Source organism: Penaeus vannamei, chromosome 23, assembly GCF_042767895.1.
Source record: "Penaeus vannamei isolate JL-2024 chromosome 23, ASM4276789v1, whole genome shotgun sequence".
NCBI classification, from domain to species: Eukaryota; Metazoa; Arthropoda; class Malacostraca; order Decapoda; family Penaeidae; genus Penaeus; species Penaeus vannamei.
In genome coordinates, this window is record NC_091571.1 from 5,922,564 (window position 1) to 5,942,563 (window position 20,000).

Consider the following 20,000-nt stretch of genomic DNA (forward strand, 5'->3'; position numbering starts at 1 on the left):
GTCTGCTATCACTTCCACCTGAAGGATTGCTTTCTTTGTGGACTTTGTTTTGGGGGAAAGTATGCAAGATGTTGCCCAGGAATAAATATAGTGTGAGTTTTGCATGTGCTTTTTTAATCTCGTATTTTGGCTCTAATGTTATGTTTTTTTTTCAAGTAATACAAATGTTCAAATAAAAAGTTCAGGTGTCGTGTCTATGATGTATTCAAAATAAACTTCGAATGGGACAAATAATGAATATGAAAATGTTCATGATATCGCTGAAGCACAGATGCATATGGGAAATTTGATAACCATTCAGATTATCCTCGTATGTTGATGAAGAAAGGAAAGTCAGTGATAAAAAGGCAAACACGGACAGGCAGAAAATCAGAAAGAGAGAGAGACAAACAAACAAAGAGAGAGAGAAGCTGACAAACAAAACGACAAAGAGAGAAGCAGATACACAGACAAACACAAACAGCCAGAGAAGCAGACAGACAAACACAAACAGCCAGAGAAGCAGACAGACAAACACAAACAGCCAGAGAAGCAGACAGACAAACACAAACAGCCAGAGAAGCAGACAGACAAACACAAACAGCCAGAGAAGCAGACAGACAAAAACAAACAGCCAGAGAAGCAGACAGACAAACACAAACAGCCAGAGAAGCAGACAGACAAACACAAACAGCCAGAGAAGCAGGCAGACAGACATACGAATGGACAGAGAGAGGCAGACAGGGCACCACACTAACAAACAAACACACAAGCGGATTTAATTAATCATATCTGTTGGACTAACGTTGTGGCGAGCGAGGTGGCGAGCGGGACCGACACCTGACACCATAAGCAGCTTCGGCGACGCCAAGGCACCTGCTGTTAGGATGACCTCCCGCTGGGCGAACGCGGCGGAGACCTGCCAAGGGAAGGTCGTTTTAGGCTCTTTTCGTTTCTTTTTAGGTTCTTTTTTCTTTTCTTGTTTAGGTTCTTTTATTTACTTTTTAGGTTCTTTTCTTTTCTTTTTAGGTTCTTTTCTTTTCTTTTTAGGTTCTTTTATTTACTTTTTAGGTTCTTTTCTTTACTTTTTAGTTTTTTTCTTTTCTTTTAGGTTCTTTTCTTTACTTTTTAGGTTCTTTTCTTTACATTTAAGGTTCTTTTCTTTTCTTTTTAGGTTCTTTTCTTTTCTTTTTAGGTTCTTTTCTTTTCTTTTTAGTTTTTTTTCTTTACTTTTTAGATTCTTTTCTTTACTTGATAGGTTATTTTCTTTACTTTTTAGGTTCTTTTCTTTTCTTTTTAGGTTCTAACTTTTCTTTCGTATCTTTTCGTCTATTTTCGTCTCATAGTTAATTTCGTCTATATTTTATCTTTTGTTTATTTCCATTTATTTGCGTATATGTCTTTTATACATTTTCGTCTGTTTTCACCTCATAACTGGTTTCGACGATGAGGCATCTACCTATAAAATGCACATTCTATTATTTTCCCCAGACAAGTTGATTGCAACGAATTACTCTGATGAAAATATGCAGTTTTAATATCACTAATAGTATAAATTGTATAAATTGTATAAATATAATTGTATAAATATCTAAAACCCAGTCATATCGTAATAAATATATCTAAAACCCAGTCATATCGTAATGAACATATCTAAAACCCAGTCATATCCTAATGAACATATCTAAAACCCAGTCATATCGTAATGAACATATCTAAAACCCAGTCATATCATAATGAACATATCAAAAACCCAGTCATATCATAATGAACATATCAAAAACCAGTCGCATCGTAATGAACATATCTAAAACCCAGTCATATCGCAATGAACATATCTAAACCCCAGTCATATCATAATGAACATATCTAAAACCCAGTCACATCGTAATGAACATATAAAAACCAGTCATATCGTAATGAACATATATAAAACCCAGACATATCGTAATGAACATATCTAAAACCTAATCATATCGTAATGAACATATCTAAACCCCAGTCATATCGTAATGAACATATCTAAAACCCAGTCACATCGTAATGAACATATCTAAAACCAAGTCATATCGTAATGAACATATCTAAAACCCAGTAATTTCGTAATGAACATATCTAAAACCAGTCACATCGTAATGAACGTATCTAAAACCCAGTCACATCGTAATGAACATATCTAAAACCCAGTCACATCGTAATGAACATATCTAAAACCAAGTCATATCGTAATGAACATATCTAAAACCCAGTCATATCCTAATAAACATATCTAAAACCCAGTCATATCATAATGAACATATCTAAAACCCAGTCACATCGTAATGAACATATCAAAAACCCAGTCACATCGTAATGAACATATCAAAAACCCAGTCACATCGTAATGAACGTATCTAAAACCCAGTCAATTCGTAATGAACGTATCTAAAACCCAGTCAATTCGCAATGAACGTATCTAAAACCCAGTCAATTCGTAATGAACGTATCTAAAACCCAGTCAATTCGTAATGAACGTATCTAAAACCCAGTCAATTCGTAATGAACATATCTAAAACCCAGTCAATTCGTAATGAACGTATCTAAAACCCAGTCATTTCGTAATGATCGTATCTAAAACCCAGTCATATCGTAATGAACGTATCTAAAACCCAGTCATTTCGTAATGAACGTATCTAAAACCCAGTCAATTCGTAATGAACGTATCTAAAACCCAGTCAATTCGTAATGAACGTATCTAAAACCCAGTCAATTCGTAATGAACGTATCTAAAACCCAGTCACATCGTAATGAACGTATCTAAAACCCAGTCAATTCGTAATGAACGTATCTAAAACCCAGTCAATTCGTAATGAACGTATCTAAAACCCAGTCAATTCGTAATGATCGTATCTAAAACCCAGTCATATCGTAATGAACGTATCTAAAACCCAGTCATATCGTAATGAACGTATCTAAAACCCAGTCATTTCGTAATGAACGTATCTAAAACCCAGTCAATTCGTAATGAACGTATCTAAAACCCAGTCAATTCGTAATGAACGTATCTAAAACCCAGTCAATTCGTAATGAACGTATCTAAAACCCAGTCATTTCGTAATGAACGTATCTAAAACCCAGTCAATTCGTAATGAACGTATCTAAAACCCAGTCAATTCGTAATGAACGTATCTAAAACCCAGTCAATTCGTAATGAACGTATCTAAAACCCAGTCAATTCGTAATGAACGTATCTAAAACCCAGTCATATCGTAATGAACGTATCTAAAACCCAGTCATATCGTAATGAACGTATCTAAAACCCAGTCATTTCGTAATGAACGTATCTAAAACCCAGTCAATTCGTAATGAACATATCTAAAACCCAGTCACATCGTAATGAACGTATCTAAAACCCAGTCAATTCGTAATGAACGTATCTAAAACCCAGTCAATTCGTAATGAACGTATCTAAAACCCAGTCAATTCGTAATGAACATATCTAAAACCCAGTCAATTCGTAATGAACGTATCTAAAACCCAGTCAATTCGTAATGAACGTATCTAAAACCCAGTCAATTCGTAATGAACGTATCTAAAACCCAGTCAATTCGTAATGAACGTATCTAAAACCCAGTCAATTCGTAATGAACATATCTAAAACCCAGTCACATCGTAATGAACGTATCTAAAACCCAGTCAATTCGTAATGAACGTATCTAAAACCCAGTCAATTCGTAATGAACGTATCTAAAACCCAGTCATTTCGTAATGAACGTATCTAAAACCCAGTCATTTCGTAATGAACGTATCTAAAACCCAGTCATATCGTAATGAACGTATCTAAAACCCAGTCATTTCGTAATGAACGTATCTAAAACCCAGTCACATCGTAATGAACGTATCTAAAACCCAGTCATATCGTAATGAACGTATCTAAAACCCAGTCAATTCGTAATGAACGTATCTAAAACCCAGTCAATTCGTAATGAACGTATCTAAAACCCAGTCAATTCGTAATGAACGTATCTAAAACCCAGTCATTTCGTAATGAACATATCTAAGCCCCAGTCACATCATAATGAACATATCTAAAACCCAGTCATATCATAATGAACATATCTAAAATTTAGCCATATCGTAGTGAACATATCTAAAACCCAGTCATATCATAATGAACATATCTAAAACCCAGTCATATCGTAATGAACATCAAAAACCCAGTCATATCATAATGAACATATCTGAAACCCAGTCATTTCGTAATGAACATATCTAAAACCCAGTCATATCGTAATGAACGTATCTAAAACCCAGTCACATCGTAATGAACATATCTAAAACCCAGTCATTTCGTAATGAACGTATCTAAAACCCAGTCATTTCGTAATGAACGTATCTAAAACCCGGTCAATTCGTAATGAACGTATCTAAAACCCAGTCAATTCGTAATGAACGTATCTAAAACCCAGTCACATCGTAATGAACGTATCTAAAACCCAGTCAATTCGTAATGAACGTATCTAATACCCAGTCACATCGTAATGAACATATCTAAAACCCAGTCACATCGTAATGAACATATCTAAAACCCAGTCACATCGTAATGAACATATCTAAAACCCAGTCATATCGTAATGAACGTATCTAAAACCCAGTCATTTCGTAATGAACGTATCTAAAACCCAGTCAATTCGTAATGAACGTATCTAATACCCAGTCAATTCGTAATGAACGTATCTAAAACCCAGTCATATCGTAATGAACATATCTAAAACCCAGTCAATTCGTAATGAACGTATCTAAAACCCAGTCATTTCGTAATGAACGTATCTAAAACCCAGTCAATTCGTAATGAACATATCTAAAACCCAGTCATATCGTAATGAACATATCTAAAACCCAGTCAATTCGTAATGAACGTATCTAAAACCCAGTCATTTCGTAATGAACGTATCTAAAACCCAGTCAATTCGTAATGAACATATCTAAAACCCAGTCATATCGTAATGAACATATCTAAAACCCAGTCAATTCGTAATGAACGTATCTAAAACCCAGTCATTTCGTAATGAACGTATCTAAAACCCAGTCACATCGTAATGAACATATCTAAAACCCAGTCATTTCGTAATGAACGTATCTAAAACCCAGTCATTTCGTAATGAACGTATCTAAAACCCGGTCAATTCGTAATGAACGTATCTAAAACCCAGTCAATTCGTAATGAACGTATCTAAAACCCAGTCACATCGTAATGAACGTATCTAAAACCCAGTCAATTCGTAATGAACGTATCTAATACCCAGTCACATCGTAATGAACATATCTAAAACCCAGTCACATCGTAATGAACATATCTAAAACCCAGTCACATCGTAATGAACATATCTAAAACCCAGTCATATCGTAATGAACGTATCTAAAACCCAGTCATTTCGTAATGAACGTATCTAAAACCCAGTCAATTCGTAATGAACGTATCTAATACCCAGTCAATTCGTAATGAACATATCTAAAACCCAGTCATATCGTAATGAACATATCTAAAACCCAGTCAATTCGTAATGAACGTATCTAAAACCCAGTCATTTCGTAATGAACGTATCTAAAACCCAGTCAATTCGTAATGAACGTATCTAAAACCCAGTCATTTCGTAATGAACGTATCTAAAACCCAGTCAGTTCGTAATGAACGTATCTAAAACCCAGTCATATCGTAATGAACATATCTAAAATCTAGCCATATCGTAGTGAACATATCTAAAACCCAGTCACATCGTAATGAACATATCTAAAACCCAGTCACATCGTAATGAACATATCTAAAACCCAGTCATTTCGTAATGAACGTATCTAAAACCCAGTCACATCGTAATGAACATATCTAAAACCCAGTCATTTCGTAATGAACGTATCTAAAACCCAGTCATTTCGTAATGAACGTATCTAAAACCCAGTCAATTCGTAATGAACATATCTAAAACCCAGTCATATCGTAATGAACATATCTAAAACCCAGTCATATCGTAATGAACATATCTAAAACCCAGTCATTTCGTAATGAACGTATCTAAAACCCAGTCAATTCGTAATGAACATATCTAAAACCCAGTCATTTCGTAATGAACGTATCTAAAACCCAGTCAATTCGTAATGAACGTATCTAAAACCCAGTCATTTCGTAATGAACGTATCTAAAACCCAGTCAATTCGTAATGAACGTATCTAAAACCCAGTCAATTCGTAATGAACGTATCTAAAACCCAGTCATTTCGTAATGAACGTATCTAAAACCCAGTCAATTCGTAATGAACGTATCTAAAACCCAGTCATTTCGTAATGAACATATCTAAAACCCAGTCAATTCGTAATGAACGTATCTAAAACCCAGTCATATCATAATGAACATATCTAAAATCTAGCCATATCGTAGTGAACATATCTAAAACCCAGTCAATTCGTAATGAACGTATCTAAAACCCAGTCAATTCGTAATGAACGTATCTAAAACCCAGTCATTTCGTAATGAACGTATCTAAAACCCAGTCAATTCGTAATGAACGTATCTAAAACCCAGTCAATTCGTAATGAACGTATCTAAAACCCAGTCATTTCGTAATGAACATATCTAAAACCCAGTCAATTCGTAATGAACGTATCTAAAACCCAGTCATATCGTAATGAACATATCTAAAACCCAGTCAATTCGTAATGAACGTATCTAAAACCCAGTCATTTCGTAATGAACATATCTAAAACCCAGTCATTTCGTAATGAACATATCTAAAACCCAGTCATATCATAATGAACATATCTAAAACCCAGTCATATCGTAATGAACATATCTAAAACCCAGTCATATCGTAATGAACATATCTAAAACCCAGTCATATCGTAATGAACGTATCTAAAACCCAGTCAATTCGTAATGAACATATCTAAAACCCAGTCAATTCGTAATGAACGTATCTAAAACCCAGTCATATCGTAATGAACATATCTAAAACCCAGTCATATCGTAATGAACATATCTAAAACCCAGTCACATCGTAATGAACATATCTAAAACCCAGTCATTTCGTAATGAACGTATCTAAAACCCAGTCAATTCGTAATGAACGTATCTAAAACCCAGTCACATCGTAATGAACGTATCTAAAACCCAGTCAATTCGTAATGAACGTATCTAAAACCCAGTCATTTCGTAATGAACGTATCTAAAACCCAGTCAATTCGTAATGAACGTATCTAAAACCCAGTCATTTCGTAATGAACGTATCTAAAACCCAGTCAATTCGTAATGAACGTATCTAAAACCCAGTCATTTCGTAATGAACGTATCTAAAACCCAGTCAATTCGTAATGAACGTATCTAAAACCCAGTCAATTCGTAATGAACGTATCTAAAACCCAGTCAATTCGTAATGAACGTATCTAAAACCCAGTCAATTCGTAATGAACGTATCTAAAACCCAGTCAATTCGTAATGAACGTATCTAAAACCCAGTCAATTCGTAATGAACGTATCTAAAACCCAGTCACATCGTAATGAACGTATCTAAAACCCAGTCATTTCGTAATGAACGTATCTAAAACCCAGTCAATTCGTAATGAACGTATCTAAAACCCAGTCATTTCGTAATGAACGTATCTAAAACCCAGTCAATTCGTAATGAACGTATCTAAAACCCAGTCAATTCGTAATGAACGTATCTAAAACCCAGTCAATTCGTAATGAACGTATCTAAAACCCAGTCAATTCGTAATGAACGTATCTAAAACCCAGTCAATTCGTAATGAACGTATCTAAAACCCAGTCAATTCGTAATGAACGTATCTAAAACCCAGTCAATTCGTAATGAACGTATCTAAAACCCAGTCATTTCGTAATGAACGTATCTAAAACCCAGTCATTTCGTAATGAACGTATCTAAAACCCAGTCAATTCGTAATGAACGTATCTAAAACCCAGTCATTTCGTAATGAACGTATCTAAAACCCAGTCAATTCGTAATGAACGTATCTAAAACCCAGTCATTTCGTAATGAACGTATCAAAAACCCAGTCAATTCGTAATGAACGTATCTAAAACCCAGTCATTTCGTAATGAACGTATCTAAAACCCAGTCAATTCGTAATGAACGTATCTAAAACCCAGTCACATCGTAATGAACGTATCTAAAACCCAGTCAATTCGTAATGAACGTATCTAAAACCCAGTCAATTCGTAATGAACGTATCTAAAACCCAGTCATTTCGTAATGAACGTATCTAAAACCCAGTCAATTCGTAATGAACGTATCTAAAACCCAGTCAATTCGTAATGAACGTATCTAAAACCCAGTCATTTCGTAATGAACGTATCTAAAACCCAGTCAATTCGTAATGAACGTATCTAAAACCCAGTCAATTCGTAATGAACGTATCTAAAACCCAGTCGTTTCGTAATGAACGTATCTAAAACCCAGTCAATTCGTAATGAACGTATCTAAAACCCAGTCATTTCGTAATGAACGTATCTAAAACCCAGTCAATTCGTAATGAACGTATCTAAAACCCAGTCATATCGTAATGAACATATCTAAAACCCAGTCAATTCGTAATGAACATATCAAAAACCCAGTCAATTCGTAATGAACGTATCTAAAACCCAGTCATTTCGTAATGAACGTATCTAAAACCCAGTCATTTCGTAATGAACGTATCAAAAACCCAGTCAATTCGTAATGAACGTATCTAAAACCCAGTCATTTCGTAATGAACGTATCTAAAACCCAGTCAATTCGTAATGAACGTATCTAAAACCCAGTCAATTCGTAATGAACGTATCTAAAACCCAGTCAATTCGTAATGAACGTATCTAAAACCCAGTCATTTCGTAATGAACGTATCTAAAACCCAGTCAATTCGTAATGAACGTATCTAAAACCCAGTCATTTCGTAATGAACGTATCTAAAACCCAGTCATATCGTAATGAACGTATCTAAAACCCAGTCAATTCGTAATGAACGTATCTAAAACCCAGTCATTTCGTAATGAACGTATCTAAAACCCAGTCATATCGTAATGAACGTATCTAAAACCCAGTCAATTCGTAATGAACGTATCTAAAACCCAGTCAATTCGTAATGAACGTATCTAAAACCCAGTCAATTCGTAATGAACGTATCTAAAACCCAGTCATTTCGTAATGAACGTATCTAAAACCCAGTCAATTCGTAATGAACGTATCTAAAACCCAGTCATATCGTAATGAACATATCTAAAACCCAGTCAATTCGTAATGAACATATCAAAAACCCAGTCATTTCGTAATGAACGTATCTAAAACCCAGTCATTTCGTAATGAACGTATCTAAAACCCAGTCATATCGTAATGAACGTATCTAAAACCCAGTCAATTCGTAATGAACGTATCTAAAACCCAGTCAATTCGTAATGAACGTATCTAAAACCCAGTCATATCGTAATGAACATATCTAAACCCGTCATATCGTAATGAACGTATCTAAAACCCAGTCATTTCGTAATGAACGTATCTAAAACCCAGTCAATTCGTAATGAACGTATCTAAAACCCAGTCATATCGTAATGAACATATCTAAACCCGTCATATCGTAATGAACGTATCTAAAACCCAGTCATTTCGTAATGAACGTATCTAAAACCCAGTCAATTCGTAATGAACGTATCTAAAACCCAGTCATTTCGTAATGAACGTATCTAAAACCCAGTCATTTCGTAATGAACGTATCTAAAACCCAGTCATTTCGTAATGAACATATCTAAAACCCAGTCATATCGTAATGAACGTATCTAAAACCCAGTCATTTCGTAATGAACGTATCTAAAACCCAGTCAATTCGTAATGAACGTATCTAAAACCCAGTCAATTCGTAATGAACATATCTAAAACCCAGTCAATTCGTAATGAACGTATCTAAAACCCAGTCAATTCGTAATGAACGTATCTAAAACCCAGTCAATTCGTAATGAACGTATCTAAAACCCAGTCACATCGTAATGAACGTATCTAAAACCCAGTCAATTCGTAATGAACGTATCTAAAACCCAGTCATTTCGTAATGAACGTATCTAAAACCCAGTCATTTCGTAATGAACGTATCTAAAACCCAGTCAATTCGTAATGAACGTATCTAAAACCCAGTCAATTCGTAATGAACGTATCTAAAACCCGGTCAATTCGTAATGAACGTATCTAAAACCCAGTCATTTCGTAATGAACGTATCTAAAACCCAGTCAATTCGTAATGAACGTATCTAAAACCCGGTCAATTCGTAATGAACGTATCTAAAACCCAGTCATTTCGTAATGAACGTATCTAAAACCCAGTCATTTCGTAATGAACGTATCTAAAACCCAGTCAATTCGTAATGAACGTATCTAAAACCCGGTCAATTCGTAATGAACGTATCTAAAACCCAGTCATATCATAATGAACATCTCTAAAATCCAGTCATTTCGTAATGAACATATCTAAAACCCAGTCAATTCGTAATGAACGTATCTAAAACCCGGTCAATTCGTAATGAACGTATCTAAAACCCAGTCATTTCGTAATGAACGTATCTAAAACCCAGTCACATCGTAATGAACATATCTAAAACCCAGTCACATCGTAATGAACATATCAAAAACCCAGTCATATCATAATGAACATATCTAAAACCCAGTCATATCGTAATGAACATATCTAAAACCCAGTCATTTCGTAATGAACATATCTAAAACCCAGTCAATTCGTAATGAACATATCTAAAACCCAATCATATCGTAATGAACGTATCTAAAACCCGGTCAATTCGTAATGAACGTATCTAAAACCCAGTCATTTCGTAATGAACGTATCTAAAACCCAGTCACATCGTAATGAACATATCTAAAACCCAGTCACATCGTAATGAACATATCAAAAACCCAGTCATATCATAATGAACATCTCTAAAATCCAGTCATTTCGTAATGAACATATCTAAAACCCAGTCATATCGTAATGAACATATCTAAAACCCAGTCATTTCGTAATGAACATATCTAAAACCCAGTCAATTCGTAATGAACGTATCTAAAACCCAGTCATTTCGTAATGAACGTATCTAAAACCCAGTCACATCGTAATGAACGTATCTAAAACCCAGTCAATTCGTAATGAACGTATCTAAAACCCAGTCATTTCGTAATGAACATATCTAAAACCCAGTCAATTCGTAATGAACGTATCTAAAACCCAGTCATTTCGTAATGAACGTATCTAAAACCCAGTCATTTCGTAATGAACGTATCTAAAACCCAGTCAATTCGTAATGAACATATCTAAAACCCAGTCAATTCGTAATGAACATATCTAAAACCCAGTCAATTCGTAATGAACGTATCTAAAACCCAGTCAATTCGTAATGAACATATCTAAAACCCAGTCAATTCGTAATGAACGTATCTAAAACCCAGTCATTTCGTAATGAACGTATCTAAAACCCAGTCACATCGTAATGAACGTATCTAAAACCCAGTCAATTCGTAATGAACGTATCTAAAACCCAGTCACATCGTAATGAACGTATCTAAAACCCAGTCAATTCGTAATGAACGTATCTAAAACCCAGTCATTTCGTAATGAACATATCTAAAACCCAGTCAATTCGTAATGAACGTATCTAAAACCCAGTCAATTCGTAATGAACGTATCTAAAACCCAGTCACATCGTAATGAACGTATCTAAAACCCAGTCACATCGTAATGAACGTATCTAAAACCCAGTCATATCGTAATGAACGTATCTAAAACCCAGTCATTTCGTAATGAACGTATCTAAAACCCAGTCACATCGTAATGAACGTATCTAAAACCCAGTCAATTCGTAATGAACGTATCTAAAACCCAGTCATTTCGTAATGAACATATCTAAAACCCAGTCAATTCGTAATGAACGTATCTAAAACCCAGTCAATTCGTAATGAACGTATCTAAAACCCAGTCAATTCGTAATGAACGTATCTAAAACCCAGTCATTTCGTAATGAACATATCTAAAACCCAGTCAATTCGTAATGAACGTATCTAAAACCCAGTCAATTCGTAATGAACGTATCTAAAACCCAGTCAATTCGTAATGAACATATCTAAAACCCAGTCAATTCGTAATGAACATATCTAAAACCCAGTCAATTCGTAATGAACGTATCTAAAACCCAGTCAATTCGTAATGAACATATCTAAAACCCAGTCAATTCGTAATGAACATATCTAAAACCCAGTCAATTCGTAATGAACGTATCTAAAACCCAGTCAATTCGTAATGAACATATCTAAAACCCAGTCAATTCGTAATGAACATATCTAAAACCCAGTCAATTCGTAATGAACGTATCTAAAACCCAGTCAATTCGTAATGAACATATCTAAAACCCAGTCAATTCGTAATGAACGTATCTAAAACCCAGTCAATTCGTAATGAACATATCTAAAACCCAGTCATTTCATAATGAACATATCTAAAACCCAGTCAATTCGTAATGAACATATCTAAAACCCAGTCAATTCGTAATGAACATATCTAAAACCCAGTCAATTCGTAATGAACATATCTAAAACCCAGTCAATTCGTAATGAACATATCTAAAACCCAGTCAATTCGTAATGAACATATCTAAAACCCAGTCAATTCGTAATGAACGTATCTAAAACCCAGTCAATTCGTAATGAACATATCTAAAACCCAGTCAATTCGTAATGAACATATCTAAAACCCAGTCACATCGTAGTGAACATATCTAAAACCCAGTCATATCGTAATGAACATATCTAAAACCCAGTCATATCGTAATGAACATATCTAAAACCCAGTCATATCGTAATGAACATATCTAAAACCTAGTCATTTCGTAATGAACATATCTAAAACCCAGTCATATCATAATGAACATATCTAAAACCCAGTCATATCGTAATGAACATATCTAAAACCCAGTAATATCGTAATGAACATATCTAAAACCCAGTCATATCGTAATGAACATATCTAAAACCCAGTCATATCGTAATGAACATATCTTAAACCCAGTCATATCATAATGAACATATCTAAAACCCAGTCAATTCGTAATGAACATATCTAAAACCCAGTCATATCATAATGAACATATCTAAAACCCAGTCACATCGTAATGAACGTATCTAAAACCCAGTCAATTCGTAATGAACGTATCTAAAACCCAGTCAATTCGTAATGAACGTATCTAAAACCAGTCATATCGTAATGAACGTAACTAAAACCCAGTCATTTCGTAATGAACGTATCTAAAACCCAGTCAATTCGTAATGAACGTATCTAAAACCAGTCATATCGTAATGAACGTAACTAAAACCCAGTCATTTCGTAATGAACGTATCTAAAACCCAGTCAATTCGTAATGAACGTATCTAAAACCCAGTCAATTCGTAATGAACGTATCTAAAACCCAGTCAATTCGTAATGAACGTATCTAAAACCCAGTCATTTCGTAATGAACGTATCTAAAACCCAGTCAATTCGTAATGAACGTATCTAAAACCAGTCATATCGTAATGAACGTAACTAAAACCCAGTCATTTCGTAATGAACGTATCTAAAACCCAGTCAATTCGTAATGAACGTATCTAAAACCCAGTCACATCGTAATGAACATATCTAAAACCCAGTCAATTCGTAATGAACATATCTAAAACCCAGTCAATTCGTAATGAACGTATCTACAACCCAGTCAATTCGTAATGAACGTATCTAAAACCCAGTCATTTCGTAATGAACGTATCTAAAACCCAGTCAATTCGTAATGAACGTATCTAAAACCCAGTCAATTCGTAATGAACGTATCTAAAACCCAGTCATTTCGTAATGAACGTATCTAAAACCCAGTCAATTCGTAATGAACATATCTAAAACCCAGTCAATTCGTAATGAACGTATCTAAAACCCAGTCAATTCGTAATGAACGTATCTAAAACCCAGTCATTTCGTAATGAACGTATCTAAAACCCAGTCATTTCGTAATGAACGTATCTAAAACCCAGTCATTTCGTAATGAACATATCTAAAACCCAGTCAATTCGTAATGAACGTATCTAAAACCCAGTCAATTCGTAATGAACGTATCTAAAACCCAGTCAATTCGTAATGAACGTATCTAAAACCCAGTCATTTCGTAATGAACGTATCTAAAACCCAGTCAATTCGTAATGAACGTATCTAAAACCCAGTCATTTCGTAATGAACATATCTAAAACCCAGTCAATTCGTAATGAACGTATCTAAAACCCAGTCAATTCGTAATGAACGTATCTAAAACCCAGTCATTTCGTAATGAACGTATCTAAAACCCAGTCAATTCGTAATGAACGTATCTGAAACCCAGTCATTTCGTAATGAACGTATCTAAAACCCAGTCAATTCGTAATGAACGTATCTAAAACCCAGTCATATCGTAATGAACGTATCTAAAACCCAGTCAATTCGTAATGAACGTATCTAAAACTCGGTCATATCGTAATGAACATATCTAAAACCTAGTCATTTCGTAATGAACATATCTAAAACCCAGTCATATCGTAATGAACATATCTAAAACCCAGTCACATCGTAATGAACATATCAAAAACCAGTCGCATCGTAATGAACATATCTAAAACCCAGTCATATCGTAATGAACATATCTAAAACCCAGTCACATTATAATGAACATATCTAAAACATAGTCATATCGTAATGAACATCAAAAACCCAGTCACATCATAATGGACATATCTAAACCCCAGTCATATCATAATGAACATATCTAAAACCCAGACATATCGTAATGAACATATCTAAAACCCAGTCTTTTCGTAATGAACATATCAAAAACCCAGTCACATCGTAATGAACATATCTAATACCCAGTCGACTCGAAATAAACATGAGAACATGTAATCACCTCTCCAGCATGTTCGAACACGACACCAGCTGCTCTCTTGTCCTTCGTGAACACGATCTGTTGGCGTGAATAAAACGTCAGCGACTTCTATCATTTATATTTCGGAAAGTTGAAGTAGTTACACTGAGGATGGAAAAGATATTGAAGAATGGTTGATGAGTTGGTGAACTTGTCAAGAATTATTTGAATCAACTTCGTCATTTTTATCTGTAATGGCACGAATGGTATGTGGTGAAAATATAAAGAGTTATCAAAACGATTTAGTTGTGTTATTCTTACTGAAAGGATATACATATCTGTCTTTTTAGTTAATTTTGTAGTTATTTTTTTTTTGTAAGTAGACTGACCTTCAAGACTGTGGCACTGTGGAGAATGTGAAGGTTTGGCCAAGAAGCTGCAGGTCTTAAGTAGGTTTCCGCAGTCGAAGATCTAATACCGTTCCCTATGGCGTGGTACGTTCCAGATATTCCTTTTGAAGAAATAAATACACATATGAATATCAGTTGATAACTTATTTGAGTTTATATTGACAGACTGAGTACACTGTGTTCGTTTCTGGAGGTTGATAATGGAAGAATGATGAAAGATATGCTGGGAAACGTAGATTTATTGTTCATTATTCTCTTTCCATTCATGGCAAAATGTTTAGGCGACGCTAAACATCCCGACACGAAAACAAACCCTCAAACCAACCTCACCTTCCAATAATCACAAAAAATAACCAACAGCAATCACTCCCACCATCTTCAAATCATGCTTTAACTAATCCCCAAGAACTTACCTAGTTGGTCAGGTCCGTTGGGGTCGACCGTAGGGCAGCCAAGGTCATGGGCAGCGTCGAAGAAAGCCTGAGTGAGACCCTCCTTCCTTGGGTGAGGAGATACAGGTAAGGGCCCTCCTCTCCCGTGGTATTCCTCTTGGGTAAGGGATAAGGTATCAGTAGAGATGAATTGCGTGTTGTATCAATGGTATATGAACCACATAGGTTTTGCTTATTTGGAATAATTGGTAGTAAGTGATTCAAAGGATTCTGGTTTGTTTGAACTTGTTACGATAGTGAAATAAGAAAGACCTTGATTATAAAGTTTATAATCTATATAACTGTGATTTACATATACACGTCTACGTCAAACATAACATTTCAGAAGAAAAAATCCACATTCACGAACATACTGTCTCCCGACGTGTTACGAACATGTTATCTTTATCGATAAGCTCACCTGTATCCCCCAAGTGTCCACCGCGATAGTCCTCCGCTTTCCTGAAGTAGTAGAGCACCGATTCGTAGTCCCAGCCGGGGTTGTCAAGGTCCGCCCAGTGATCGAAGTCTCGACGATTCCCCCGGACGTAGAGCATCTCGTTGGTGGTGCTGGAGCCTCCTAGAACGCGTCCTTGGAGAATAGGTGCGCTCTGCAGGGGAGTGGTTCAATGTACGTATCTTGTATTTCCGCGACAGTTTCTCGTTCGTAAGCGGATTCAAAATACTTTGGGGAAATTGATAAGAATGATAGATCAATTAATGTCTGCTTTTCACTGATAGCTTGTCGAGGATTATAAATGGCAAAATCCAAGAAACTGAATAAATGTACAGATAAACGAGTAAATAAACGAACAAACAAACAGCAAAGCAAACCCACAAATAATGAACAGAATAACAACACACCTGCCCGTCATAATTCTTCAGCGCGTTCCTCTGCCGCTCCGTCACGTAATCCCAGTTGTTGTTCCCCCGAAGGTACCCCAGCCCCTCGAGGCCAGGGACGTAGCTCTCCAGGGGCGGCGACCCCCCGGCCTCCAGCACCAGCACCCGCCACCAGCTAACTTCGGCGAGTCGGGCGGCCACCACACTTCCGGCCGTCCCCCCGCCCACTGCCGAGACCAAAGGGCGGATTGAATGCTCGCTTAAATGACGTGAAAGTTGAAAGTCGAATGTATGTAATAATGCGTGGAGGGAGAGGTAGTGGTAGAGGGGGGGGGGACACAGAGGTAAATGTAGATAGGTGGGCAAATGGATAAGCAGAAAAATAGATAAATAGATCGATTGCCAGGTGATTAGGAGGAATGGAAGGAGGGGAGGAAGAGAGGGACAGAGAGAGAGAGAAAGAGAAGGAGAGAGACAGAGAGGCGGTAAGGAGGCCTGCAGGGTAACAAGGTCTATATATACCTTGCAGGGTAATACACACATGCAGACATACGTACATGTGTACATACAGAAAGAGACAAGGAGAGAAGGGGCGCGCGCGCGAGAGAGAGAGAGAGCAAGACAGAGAGAAGCAGACAGACAGACAGACAGAGCGAGGCAGTCAGAGAGAGCAAGAGAAATAGAGAAAGTGTAGTATGTGTGTCTGAAGGTTATGTTTGTGGGTTTATGAATTTGGTCGAGCCCTAAAGCTCTATTCACATATTCATGTTAAATATAATTCTTTAAAGCCAAGCGTTCCACAAATTACGCAAAAAAGAATCATTGACCATTTTGCAGTTGGTATCATTCATTATATTTCAGTTTCTTTATATTTCAGATATTATTATCAAATATCTTCAGTTCAGCGTTTTCAAATATTTTTTGCTCATTTCATATTTCTTGCTGTGAAATCTAATCTAATTTTCATTTTGAATTAACGAAATCTTTTTTAGGCAAAACACATAATCGTTGGCTTGGAAAAAAAATAAAAGAGTATGTGCAGATTTCAATAATCTTTTACGTTTTCTTTGAAGGTTTCACAGAAAACGTTTACTATAAATAGGTAACTATATTATCGTTTCGGTAAGATTTGGATATTCATTTAATTTATATCTTTTCATTCGTGTTTTTGTATTTCAGTATTGTGCGTATCAAAAAGCTTAAAATTCAATATTATTGAAGTATACCATATGACCTGACTGATTTGTAGAAAATCGGAAACCATAGTATTTCAGATAATGAGAAATTACAAATTTTCGATATCAAAATTGAAACAGATGCGCACAGTAATTAATGAATATTTCGTTAGATTTCCATGGCCTTTGGGCATATTAATAATCAGAATTAATTCAAGAGTCTAAGGAAATATATAATTTACTATCATTTGCATTATATTCCTCTGAAAACATATTAACAACTTAATTCTACATTTATTCTACATCTGCGTCGATAGCTTTTGTTTTCGACATTTGCAGACGAATTTTACAGATTGAGAGCGCTGTCTCTCGCTGTCTGCCATCTACCGGCAAATTTTACAGTTCTGTTGTCATTGCTCGTTTCAAAAGTGAAGTTTGTGTCCAGTGTTATTTGTGTTATTTTCTTGATATTCCACTGAAAAAAGAACAATGAATTTGTTATGATGTCCGGGATTACACTAAATTCAGTGAAGTACAATAAACGTGTTCCAGCTGCAGTTCATCAGAGATTCGCCATTTCTCAACCAAAATAAGGTAAACCCAATTTGTGTTCGGTAATACAGTGATGGTTCAGTGTGGTAGTGTGCGTTTATGATGCTCATTCGTTCGTTTGCGCATCTCTGAAAAATAATTTAATTAACCGAATTTTGGCTCGTTTATTTTTTTCACTTTTCCACTTTCTTTAAATCCGAAAAGGCCTCCCACAGAATTCCCAATGTTACTGGCCTGAGATGGGAACTTTTTCTCCTCTCTGTACGGTCCTGTTGTAAACATTCACCTTTTAATTAAAGAAACCGTTACGTTTTTTCCGTTATTTTTCCTTACCTTACCTTATATTGTACCGTGTCTTCAGCATGAAAATAAACCTATGCTGCAACTCATTTCAGCAAGTCATCCGAGACGAGAAAAGTCATATCGCCAATAATTATTCACGGTTATTATAACTGAGAAAACTTACGATGTACCTTGGTCGAGAATTAGTAAATAGGTTAGTAGAAGGTACCTAATATTTCATATATTTAAGTCTTACCGATGATATGGGAAATATTAAAGTAGATATGAATGCCTGCGGTTATTTACAGAGATCTCCAACATCCTTAAGACCCCTTGACTTTTAAAGATAAATGACCTAAAACCAGCTCAATGAAACTGGACCACTTACCCACAATGAAGTCGTATTGCACCGTGAGTTTTTCAGGAGGTCGAAGATCGGAAGCTGTGAGCAGGGCTTCTTTCATCACCGAAGCGAGTAGGAGCCGCAGAACGGGTAGAACCGCGTCGAGTAACACGCGGGTTGGGAAGGAACTGAAGATATTAAACATCTTGCTTCGTTTTCACTTTAGTTTTCTTTACTTTGGGTAAATATCTTTGAGTTTTTTATTTATTTTTTTCTTCTCTCTCTTTTGCACTTATTTTCTTTTTTTTCAGTAAGACGCTCGGTGTTTATAGAAGATACGTATATAGTTCTTACTGTATTGTTCAGTCTTAATGACCAGTTATATGGTATAATAATTTTTTTACAGTCTTCTATTGGTTGAACTGAACTTTCTTTGCTAAAAAGTTTTCATTTTTTAACCACTGCAAAAAGGCATTGTGTTGGTCTGTTTATGTATAGCGTTTTTCTTCCTCCATTTTTGCTTTTTATGTTAGGTAAGCAGCCAACCGTTACCGAGGGTGTGATTTTTTCTCTCTTTCTCCCTTTCTTTTTCTTTTCTTTTTTTATTAATTTCTGGAATGAACAGACGCCATCAGAAAATTAGGCCATGTGTATTTCTCCAAGAGGAATGATTAGGCAGAAAGTGTACCTTTAAACCATTGGTGGTTAAAGGTGTACAGAAATAAATTCGTTAACACTCTCTCTCTCTCTCTCCCTCTCTCTCTCTCTCTCTCTCTCTCTCTCTCTCTCTCTCTCTCTCTCTCTCTCTCTCTCTCTCTCTCTCTCTCTCTCTCTCTCTCTCTCTCTCTCTCTCTCTCTCTCTCTCTCTCTCTCTCTCTCTCTCTCTCTCTCTCTCTCTCTCTCTCTCTCTCTCTCTCTCTCTCTCTCTCTCTCTCTCTCTTTCTCTCTCTCTCTCTCTCTCTCTCTCTCTCTCTCTCTCTCTCTCTCTCTCTCTCTCTCTCTCTCTCTCTCTCTCTCTCTCTCTCTCTCTCTCTCTCTCTCTCTCTCTCTCTCTCTCTCTCTCTCTCTCTCTCTCTC

The 20,000-nt window shown here is 36.0% G+C and overlaps 1 protein-coding gene across 1 annotated transcript in view; it reads right to left on the reverse strand.

Annotated features, from left to right (window-relative positions):
• The window catches only part of LOC113804620 (glucose dehydrogenase [FAD, quinone]), a 23,654-nt gene extending 4,500 nt beyond the window's left edge, over positions 1-19,154 (reverse strand). Inside the window, exons 1-8 of the mRNA XM_070137620.1 lie at positions 18,969-19,154; positions 16,593-16,798; positions 16,150-16,339; positions 15,711-15,845; positions 15,277-15,398; positions 14,930-14,986; positions 785-898; positions 1-18 (exon numbers count right to left, since the gene is read on the reverse strand). The exon at positions 1-18 is cut by the window's left edge and continues 139 nt beyond it. Coding sequence (XP_069993721.1) covers positions 1-18; positions 785-898; positions 14,930-14,986; positions 15,277-15,398; positions 15,711-15,845; positions 16,150-16,339; positions 16,593-16,798; positions 18,969-19,128 — 1,002 coding nt within the window. The 5' untranslated portion in view covers positions 19,129-19,154. The remainder of the gene's footprint in view (positions 19-784; positions 899-14,929; positions 14,987-15,276; positions 15,399-15,710; positions 15,846-16,149; positions 16,340-16,592; positions 16,799-18,968) is intronic.
• Positions 19,155-20,000: the final 846 nt, after the last annotated feature.